At 31.0% G+C, this 12080-nt stretch overlaps 1 protein-coding gene across 6 annotated transcripts in view; it reads right to left on the reverse strand.

Annotated features, from left to right (window-relative positions):
• LOC134681036 (uncharacterized) overlaps positions 1-12080 on the reverse strand; it is a 127077-nt gene that overhangs the window by 21980 nt on the left and 93017 nt on the right. For all 6 annotated transcript variants that reach the window (XM_063540451.1, XM_063540424.1, XM_063540414.1 and 3 more), the window contains 2 exons: positions 11363-11427; positions 4989-5035 (listed from right to left, as the gene is read on the reverse strand). In XM_063540451.1, the coding sequence (XP_063396521.1) occupies positions 4989-5035; positions 11363-11427 (112 nt within the window). The remainder of the gene's footprint in view (positions 1-4988; positions 5036-11362; positions 11428-12080) is intronic.

Consider the following 12080-nt stretch of genomic DNA (forward strand, 5'->3'; position numbering starts at 1 on the left):
TAAAGTACTTTAATTCTTTTCATGTAAAACTCCTTTAAAAATAGAATATCTACATCAAATGGGTTGAATGATCCTTTCTGACTCATTGAATCATTTTATAAGATATTATGCAATTATTTACTGTAGAATTATCATAAAACAGAAAAGTTCAATCTCAGTTATGAGGTTATTGGCACAATTAAGAAAAAAAAGCTATAAATTTTTCCTTTGGAGAGCCTCTAATGTGAACACCTGCATGTAGGTCAACAGGTATGGGGGTCACTTATGTACCAGCAGAATGCATCATTAAACATAACACAGCCCTTGTACACAATCTGCACACCTAGTCGTGCTGTTAAGGTTATCATAAAGATGATAAACTTCACTGTTTATATCAACATTTAAATACCACATCAATTCTAAATTGTCAAAATTAAATTAAATTGGCAGCTGACATTTTCTCTTTTCACCAATATTTAACATGGAGTTGAGGAAAGAAAAACATAACGAGAGAAATTTATGTATTACTGAAAAATTATTACACCAGGGTTTTCGATATCACAAACTAGTCAAAACATTTACTAAATTTTATCATCGGTATAAAGACATCATTCGTAAATATAGCTCAACATGCAGACTTTTTATACGTTCAGGTATTGCACATCCAATTTTTTATGGAAATATTCTTTATAAAGCACAAAGGTGTCAGTATTCACCTCATAAACTTACAAAACCTTTGAATAGACTTATTAAGAAGGGATATAATTACGATACTGTTGTCAAGTCATTAAAGATTGCATATTTTGGCGTTAATATTGAGTCACTGATAAGGTCTTTGCGTCGGAACTAAACACATTTATTCTAAAAACAGTTGTTGGCATGACACGGGTTATGTTCTTCTCATATATGTTATGATGGTATGATACTAAACCCCTTACGGGAAGGATTGTGCCTGATGTTCATATGATGAAATCATAATCTTTCAGTCAGTTTAATTGAAGTCTGGAGCTGGCATGTCAGTTAACTGCTAGTAGTCTGTTGTTATTTATGTATTATTGTCATTTTGTTTATTTTCTTTGGTTACATCTTCTGACATCAGACTCGGACTTCTCTTGAACTGAATTTTAATGTGCGTATTGTTATGCTTTTACTTTTCTACACTGGTTAGAGGTATAGGGGGAGGGTTGAGATCTCACAAACATGTTTAACCCCGCCGCATTTTTGCGCCTGTCCCAAGTCAGGAGCCTCTGGCCTTTGTTAGTCTTGTATTATTTAAATTTTAGTTTCTTGTGTACAATTTGGAAATTAGTATGGCGTTCATTATCACTGAACTAGTATATATTTGTTTAGGGGCCAGCTGAAGGACGCCTCCGGGTGCGGGAATTTCTCGCAACATTGAAGACCTGTTGGTGACCTTCTGCTGTTGTGTTTTTTTATTTTGGTCGGGTTGTTGTCTCTTTGACACATTCCCCATTTCCATTCTCAATTTTATGTAAAATGAAGAGTACATGAATTTGTCATATCAAATTATTGTTAATCTTTTTCACTTCTATACGCACATGACAGTTGTCTGTTTGTTGTAAGAAATTTGACATTATGTGAAAATAACTATCAAAGTGAAAATCTTGTATCAAAATAAGTCTGCTTTACTTATCCCAAATCAAATATTTGCAACCTTAAACAGAAACATATATGAAAAATGTCTATTTATTTCTACTTAAAAGTTGAATTTCCCACCAAAAACTGAAATTTTAATAATTTATTGGTTGAATTTGAATGTATACTTTTATGCATTAAAGTTAAATTGCAAAGTTACAGCAATTAGTTAAAATGTCAAAACTAGAAGTACTTATACTTTGTGCTTGACAGCAACCCTTTTTTCTAAGTTCTATACCAAATAGAACCCTTTGAAGCCAACCCAATTATAAGATGTAAGGTAGAATTATAACAAATTATCATTTTTACTACCACTATCAGATATCAAGGTCTATGTATAAGAATATCTGACCATCTACTGAGTACAATCATATTAAAATGTCTGTAAACAATTGATAAACCTGAAGATAAAACAATAGACATTTCATATCAGTTTTTAAATCAGAAAAAAAAAACTAATCATGTTAAAGCATATCAAAACCTGCATTAACCAGGTAAACATTTAATATCAAAGAAAACTATTCCAGGAAATAGTCGGTAAATGTGTAGTAGCATGTCAAGGACACGACTTCGAATAATCTAACAAAATAAAGCAAAAACTTAACATAATTTTACTTGATTTTTAAAATTTGTATTGAAGACAGTAAAAGAAGGTCATCCATTTAATACATAACATCATTATGTAATATAGGTTTGAACCGCATAATTTTTTTAGTCATGGAAAAGCCAATTTTCAATTAATGTACCGGTATGTTTTTATAAACATTAAACATTGAAACTTTTCTGATTTCAGTAAAATCCTCATGCATTCTTCTGTGTAAATCAGGGGACGGACCAGTGTTAGAAGAGACAAAAGGTCTTCTGTTTTGACCTGTGCTTAAGCAAATAAGAGGATTCAATTTTGCTTTGCAGCAATTATGCCCTGCTATTATGCAAAGATGGCAACTGACTCATTTATTTAGAGAAGTCTGATGTTTTTTAATGTCAATATGTATCACATTGTTATTTATCAATAATTTCTACCTTGAGTAACCCTTAAAAATGATGTTAATGTGCATGCTGTAATATTGAACAGTGCAGACTCAGACGACTGGGAGCCGTGGAAAGTAAAAATCATGAATTTTGATATAAGGGTGGACCCTGACTTCACCAGCCTACCCTTAACCTTTACACAGCTGACACTTAACAAACTTCATGTGTATTTCATTAGCAGATAACCTTTCTACTTCACTTCCTAAGTATCACAACATGAAAAGTTACTATTTCAGACCAATAATCTTTTATCTTAATTGATGCGTTATTAAGTCAAATTCGCTTGACAACAACCATCTACTGTTATTATACTAGGGACAAAGGCCTTCAGTTATTTTATCATTATTTATAGTCTAATTTGCTTTAAAGGTAAGTTTTCTCTCTACAGAAATAATTTGCCATCCTAAAGAATGACCTATATGAGACCTCCACTTCTTTACTAATTTCCTGATAGACTTGATAATGTCACGTAAAATTTGACATAATGTTCAGGGGTTATAGAACCGAAACACATTACATTAGTGACATGCAATTTATAGGGTATATAAAGTTTCTCTTAATTGTTCTGCAATGCACCAAGAGGTCAGACACCAACATGGGGTTAAAACTGGTGCAGTGTTACATACGATGATCTAATTAAGATCCAATCCGTAATGTAATTGACTAGTTTTTATTATGCAAAAAAATGAAAATAAAAGATGTTTTCACCTCTTGAAGAAGATCAAATTCGAACTGCAATTTATATAAGTCTGATATCTATGAACAAAATATGTTTTGTAAAAAGGAAACGTATCAAAACCGAGGACACCACATTTCTGGTTTATATTTCTCCAAACCATTATTACTGGCATAAATTTTCTTTTAGGGAAAGGGGGGGTTGTGTTTTAAGAGGGAGGTTTAAGGATGGGGTATCAGGACAGTTCCTTTATATTAAAGCAGAATCGGGACAGTTCCTTTATATACAGCAGAATCGGGACAGTTCTTTTATATTACAGCAGAATCGGGACAGTTCCTTTATATACAGCAGAATCGGGACTCAGTTCCTTTATATACAGCAGAATCGGGACAGTTCCTTTAAATTAAAGCAGAAACACTACATCTGAATTCACGATAGCCATTATTTCCCATATTTTAATTCTCCAAACCCATCCAACAGTTCTTCCAAAAAGATTTAAGGGCCTTATAGAAACAGAGTTCTGTCCTTTTTTGCATCCTTCATTGAAATATTTTTCTTGGTCCCTGTTTAAACCTTTTTTTATCAGAAATTTTCTATATAATGCAATAACAAAAATGTAGTTGACATCAATTTGAAATATCTTAGACGATAAAATTAAGGTATACCAAGGATTTGTATAGTTACAAATCCCTTGGGTATACTAAAGCATTTTTATGATGTAAAGTCTAATGTTGAGTGTGGACTTACAATCCAGGAAAGAGCATTTACTTCCCTTTTCTTATAACAGAATACAATTATTTTACCTAATAATAGACTTTTGCCTATATCTATGTTGTAGTTCTATGTACTTAAACAAATATAGCTTTAATATCAAAACAAAATAAAATGTCAATATCATTTAACATGAAATTCCACTTCTACAACTTAATACCATTTTCCCAATAAACAATTCAAGTACGAATAGATTACATGTACACAAGGTACTAGAAAGTCATTGATCACAAAAGTATCTCAGTGCTGCAGACTTCCGGACTAACACAGTTTTAAACATGTGACTAGTTCACGACAACCTTTTATTTCATATCAAATCCACCTATATTTCTATAAAATTTGTCAGTTTAATACCATGCTATTGACAACTCTTTAGATTAACTGATACTCTTATATCTATTTATATCTTAAGATTAAAGGAAAGAAAAGTTGAGGATATTTTAATCTGAAAGGATAAAAATAGGATCTTGTCACAACTGTTAAAAAAGAAAAAAAATCATTTACTTGTGTGAGGAAAATTATGGCCCCCTAAAAAATATAATACACAAGGATTCATAAAAAGGGGGGATTAGAGAACTACAAGTGCCTTAAGCAGGTAACCTCTGCAGGTCATTTAAACCAATTTTAGCCTGCATTATTTACCTGATTTGAAGTTAAATGATTACCGTATGACCTTAACATGTAGTCTGTTTTTCCATGGCAATGAACTTTCAAGGACTAATAATTTAACTTCAAGTTTGTGTTTTTCTGTGCTTTGTAATTAAATTTATTACCTAGTTACATTTCTTAAGCAAAGTTCTTTGTAATAAACTTATATATGTAAAATTGACAAAGATCCTTAAATACTGCATAACTTCAAATCAAATATTATTACCTGCATTTTTTAAGATGTACTATCAGCTTGACCCCTCTTTGGACAATCTGAAAATAGAATGATAAAATATTAACTATTATTTCAGATTACTGAAAACCAATGCAGGTATTTCAAATAATAAGGCCATATAAAAACCTAATTTTAATATATTTTAATCTTGTTTACTTGACTTACTTCTGAATCTTATAAAAAAAAGGGAAAATTTGAAATCAAATAAGACAAGTAGGACAATTTGTTCGCATTTCAGAAAGATACTTGTTTATTTATTTTTCTGTTATAACTGTATATGTTTATACGTATGTAATAAAAGGATTATATCGTTTAAGAAGAATTCCCAATGGGGGCATGTCACAAATGTAGACCAAACTGGATTACAAGACTTGATTTTATAAGCCATTTAATAGGTCTACTTTTTGCGATGTCAGTTCATAATTACAGCTCGGTATCATGATGAGCGGTATAAGTCACCGGATCTTGGAACAGCGGGAATCTAGTGTTAGAACATCCTATCTTGGTCTCCTCAACAAGGTAAAAAATTCAGACACTATACTTAAAAAGTTCAACACCCCTTACAATAACGGATGAAAATTAAAATGCCATCTAAATAAATTAAAAGATTGAAAAGGTCATCATTTTGCAAAACCAATTATGATGCGATCAAATAACCCCAAAATGACCAAATACAGGGATTGGTTTAAATGGATACCTCAAACACAATGTAATAAAATTTGTAAAGTCCATTGGTGAATATTGGAACAGTAAAGTGGTCATCAAAATGATTAATAGGGTAACAGACCTATAATTGTAGGATTAAGACCATCACTATGGGATATATGCAAATTAGGCTACATGTCAAGGATAGATCTTATGATTTATTTATGTATCTAAGCAAATTTTTATGTAGGTCCTTTGGCAAAAAGTTCAATAACTTTTAAAAAATGTCAGCGAATATAATCTACAGTTCAATTCTGAAAATAAACTGTGCTAAATATCTAAAGATATTGCCGATCTATAGAAAATCAAATGAAAAAAATAGATCTATATATAAAAAAATATCTATTGAAAAATGAATAGGCAGAATGATTTTATAATTTAATGTTTTGAGTCTTCACATGCAGCTAAGACATGTTATGCACATTCTAGCACACGAAAGAGATTCTGAATTATACAAAATGACCTTGAAATTCAGTACATGTAAAAGTACCTTGGTTATTTATTTAAAAAAGAATTCTGCTTATTTCTAAGATGTCACTTTAATATTTAATAACACTGTCACTAGAACTTAGTGTAGAAAATAAATGATGTCCTTTGACTCTGATTATGGTGATCCAAAACTAAACATTGACAAATGTATTGTCTGGCAAGATTCCGAAATACCAACCATTGCTTTAAAACTATACAGCATGGAAAAAAATCATAAACTTGTTCATTACCTGGGATCCGTCAACATAAAGGCCATTGTAACTTCAGCATTAAGATGACAAATTGGTTGGATGTCAGCTGGGTTTCGGAGAATGTTATCTCAGGACAGGGAGTTACTAAATATTAATGTTGATCAATATAAGGCTAACAGTTAAGATATATGATCATTTATTGAAAGAAATTCTTTTGTAACATCCTTAAATCTGCCTATCTGTTGAGAAGGATATATCCAAGGGTATAAAATCAACACGAAAACTATTTCAATGAACAGAAAGGTAAAGGTCAGACAGGAAAAAGGGAAAATCCAAAAATTAAAGTTGCAGCATCATAAGGGTACGGGAAACCCACTTCCCATGAATCCCGACATTGACAAGGAAATCTATAAAATCTTCCAGCGATACAATATATATGAATGCCAAATGAGATAACAATATATTAGGAATATCCAACTATAAAAAGGACATTTCATCTTTTGTCTTTTGTACCGGTATTTTATTTCTTTTTATCTAAGAATTCATTAGGGATTTGGAAATACCATTGGCATAAAAAATTGATATTTTCACAATAAATCTTTTTTTGTTAATGAAAATTTTGTAATCGTGCAGGTAATATGCAGCTCGGAGGGAAGATGTATGATTATGTCATAGTGTCATTACAATCTGTTAATCACATGCAAATCTAATACAGATTTGTTTAAAGTACACAACAGCAGTACATCCTAACATGCAGGAGGAAATAATAAGGACACAGTCAACTGTAAATGTAAACATGTGCATGTATTCAAATTCAAGAAGTCTATGGATAGAATAAAACAATTATTGCCTCTGATAAAATAAAAAATACAAAATTTTATAAGCCTGTTAAAATCCTTGATTTACATAAAAAAAAAATGAATGCCATAGATTGTAACAGACAAATATGAGTTGATTATCTTTTAGTCATATTCAAGTCATCACCATTTTTATCAGTTATTAGTGCTTGTCAGAGGCGGATTTAGGGGGGGGGGGGCCTAGAAAAAATTTTGGTTGCTTAAATAGGGAATCACTGAAGCGTGACTGGAGCGGGCCCCCTCTTATGTCAGTCAGTGGGCCCCCACTTATGAAAACAAATTTGGCCATTTTTGAATAGTTTTACATTGTCATTTTGGGGTCTGTTATAGCTGACTATGCAGTATGGGCTTTGCTCATTGTTGAAGACCATATGTTGACCTATAGTTGTTTCATTTTTATATTTACAGCTTTTTCTACTGAATGGAACTTTATGGGACTGTTTGGCAAATGGTTAAATTTGTCATTTTCCTTTTTTGAATGTTTCAGTCAGTTATAAATTATGAACTTTGCAGAAAGCTGAAGGTCCCAAAATGAGTCAAAGTATACTAAGTTCATTAAAAAAGTTTAAAGTCCAATATATTCCACCTCCAAACTCCACAAAAGGCCTGAACTTAAAATTAATTCTACCTGAACTAATACTGGAAGTTCCTCGTCATCTGCCATATAATCATAGCGTAATATGTTTACCTTTAATTCAAAATTATCCTGTTATAATTCTTTTCTTACCGATAAATTAAACACAAAAAAAAGGTGCACTTATTTCGATACGCAGCGTGATATCAATGTTAAAGATACTGTAGTCCTTTGATGCACATCAGACAGTTAAAGAGGAATGCACTGACAAACTGGATCTATAATTCTTAGTATAATTTGGGAAAGGTTGGGAAATTATGCAAATTTTTACACCCTTTGCTGTTTGAGAGTAAATTATGTTACAAAGTTTAGTTTCAAATACACTTCAAAGACAAGAAATGAAGTATGTCCTCCTAAGTTTTCTTGAGGATCAAATTTGTTACAATGCTTTCTATGTATGCAGTTGTTGCCACAAATTATATCTTTTGAATTCTTAATTATGAAGTGTTACAAGCAAATAACAGATACTTTCTTTGTACAGTAAAAATCCAAACTCTACATATAAAGGACATTCAAATTTAAAAATTATACAGTTGTATTTGTGAGCAGATGTTTTTTTAATACAAAGGTTAAACATGATAATTTTTAGGGAAGACTTTTACAATATATTCAACTGCCAATCACAAGGTTAATTGCTGGAAAATCTGAGAATAAATTCAATCTTAAATTTAACACTGCCATGTTAAACATGATTCTATGAACCAATACAAAACATAAATGGTTTCTCTATTACAAACTGGATGTAGGGTGACTTATAATTACTAATTTTGGTGTCATTTAACCTCTCTAAGGAGAGTTGTTTCATCCAAAATCTTATTTTTATATTTGTTAGACCTTCTAAAAATTGGTCTAACCCTGGGCTTAATCAGACAATTCTTATTATCAGGTTTTTCTTTAGTGATTGACTAAACATCAGCTTCACTTTACATGTTTATACAAGAGTGATGCTTAGATGCATAACCTACATGTACTTAAATGATCATGATTGAATTAGATGTTGGAAATCTAAAGATCAAGGTTTCCCTACAAATATTACATTTACATTATCAAGTTCCATGAAATTAAGGTAAATGTCAACTGAACTGAACTCAACAGATATGATCATCTTCCAATAATCAACACAACACCATATTTAGTTGACCTTACAGAGTGAGTATCTGATGGACAGGCTTATAATCCACATATTGATCAATGAGCTGTGATAATGAGGTCAAGGTCAAATTAACCCTACCAGACAGTATATATGTAAAACCTTAAGATTCCATAAACCAAATATAGTTAACCACGAAAAAAATAAAAGCAGATTTCCAATACATGTACCATGCTTTTGAAAGGGTAAAGATTGTGAAAATAGATTTTTCAAATTAGATCAAACTTTTATTGCCATCTTATGACTGACATGATTTCCTTTCGGTACCAGTGTGAAAAGATAATCAACGTGAACATGAAATGAATCAAATAAAAAATTGTATTAGTTTATTATTGTATACAGTTATCATGCATGTACTAAGTTTCAACAGCTTGTCAGTAAAAAAATCATCAGGTAGATGAATTTCGGTGTTTAACTGGTTTTCATCCAAGTCAATGTTATTAACCTTTGATACAACTGACACAAAAAGGGCAATAATCTTTTAGAATAGACTTTCTTGGATTCATACCAAATAACCTCACAGTCAGTCTGACTTTTAATGGCATAACATATTAGTTATCCTCTTCCCGAGCTTAACCTAGATGACAGATGCATTGAATTAGAAAATCTCATATTCAGTTCATTATAAAATAACAATATTATAAATCTATGATAATATTTATGTGACCTATGTATACTAAAGTTAAGTGTGATATTTACAATATGTGATTACCACATGGAATAGTCTAGACCCATAGTTGAACAGAATCCAAACTGTACACTGATATTACCCCTAATGTTTATACATGTACTTATAACCAATTGAACCATTAACTGCTCATATAACTGTAATCAAACAGGTATTTCATGGTACATGTATTATAAACCTAGTCATGTATTCATCATTTCCCAGGCAAATCGTCAACATTTTTATGCTATAAATTTGTTCATAAAAATATCAGTACACCCTTTTATTAGTTCAAGGAGATAACCATCGTAAATAAGCACTATTTACTTGGTATTTTTTTCATATGTGTATTTTTAAATATCAAATAAATCTAACAATGTCAAGGTCATTTTCAATATAACACCAACACATGTTGCCAGCGTAGGTTTGTCTGATAGTACATCATAATGATGTAATATTTGAGAAGAACGGAAAAAGAAATGTAACTATATACGGGTCTTATTATGCCACATATCAGATATGTGTAAAAAAAATAATTCTCACAATAGTCTTTAAAGGTTATGTTCAGCTGTTACTAGTATTGATTCTTATATATGGAATTCCCTTTTTTTTAAACCTGAAATTCCATCTTCTATACTTCTAAGTTTATCACTTAGCTAATGTGGTAATTCCTACATTTGTACATCAGTACAAGGATCTCTTGCAACAGGATTATCAAATAAAAATCATTCACAAGAAGTTGACAAACATGCTTTTAAAACAATTTGAAATCTATTGGAATCCCTGTTAAGTTTTGACCTAGTTTTATCTTCAACTGATTACTTATTTGACATACATTTTTCAAGGCTTTTAATAATCAGATATATTATTGCAGAAATATCTCCCAACATATATTTTCACAGATCTCAAGCAGATGCACCAATAACAATTCGGTATAAAAATCTAATTGAGTAGAAAAAAAACTGCACTTTGCCAGGTTGCCAAAGTTATTCTCATCCCAAAAATATCTAAGTACGTTTTATTAATCACTTTTTCTATATATATGTCAAAATCAATAGGTAAGAACTAAGTATCCTTAACCAAGAATTGAGTAATATAAAAGTTGTCTAATGATTCAATCTATCCCAATACAATCACTATTGATCAATTCTAAAATACTCATTTCATAAATCCAGGTAGACTATGAAATTAACTTGACAGAAACACTTCCAGGAGGATGGCTAGGTGATAATACCGTTTTAATCATAATGACACTTAAAAACATGACTACTGGTCAAACAATTAATTATTATATAATTAAAACTTACAGCCTAAAGAATTACAATAAAAAAATAAGCCTTAAGTGAAACAGTAAAAAATAGCGTCTTTATATGTAATGGTATGTGGACGGTCAATAAGGGCAACCTGACATATAGGTTAGTGTTTAAATTACGTGATCAAGTACTGTCTGGTATTAAACAAGGGGCAACGATTTAAGTGTCGAGGTGAAAAGGTTGTAAAGGTGCAGAACAAGCATTTATTTTTATCTTTTTATGTTAAAAAAAATCTTAACAAATAATGTCTGTCTCGACAGGACACTATCAATTCAATGTTTGGAGAAATACATGACAAAATACACTGAATAATATAAAAGCATCCTCCGTGCCATATGAATTTCAAATGAATACCGTACTGTATTTGTGACCATGACTTCAGAACATTCTTGCTGTGAAATGCAGGACTTGCCAATGGTAGTTTCTAAAAATAAGATATAAAATGGCAAATTATGTTAAATTATCAATCTGAGTTCAACTTCTTGTTATCAATGTTTGAAATACCTTGCATCTCTTTTATAACTTTCTTGGAACAGATTTGCACATTTAATTTACTGTAAACATTTTTTTTACAATGTCAAATGATTAGAACAGCAGCAGCTGTAATTCAAAACCATAAAAGTTCCCCAAGTCATTCACTTTTTTATCAACAACAAAAAAATTACATTTGTAAGTCTTCACATTTAAATTTGCATTCATAGAGTTTCATTCAACTCTTCAGCTTCCAATGTAATGAAGTTAGCAGCCATCAAAGTTAATTTGTAGGATCAAATTTGTGTGTTTTGAGTCAACATGAGTAATTTTCATGACTCAAAACCTGTCTCACAGATAGTTTTCAAAGCTCCTTAGAGACAAAATAGTCAATCAAACTGGGTGATGCAAGATTTTCTTATTTTCTTCTTAAAGCAATATTTCTTGACACAGACTTTAAATATCTGAACTTGATATTAGGCACTGGTCATTAACACCTCTTCTTGAGAGAAATGAACTAGTAAACCTTTTATTATTTATATATGTACTAACAATTATCTTAGTACATATCTTCTATGTGTTTATAAAACAGACATGAAAAATAAG

This window comes from Mytilus trossulus, chromosome 1, assembly GCF_036588685.1.
Source record: "Mytilus trossulus isolate FHL-02 chromosome 1, PNRI_Mtr1.1.1.hap1, whole genome shotgun sequence".
NCBI lineage: Eukaryota > Metazoa > Mollusca > Bivalvia > Mytilida > Mytilidae > Mytilus > Mytilus trossulus.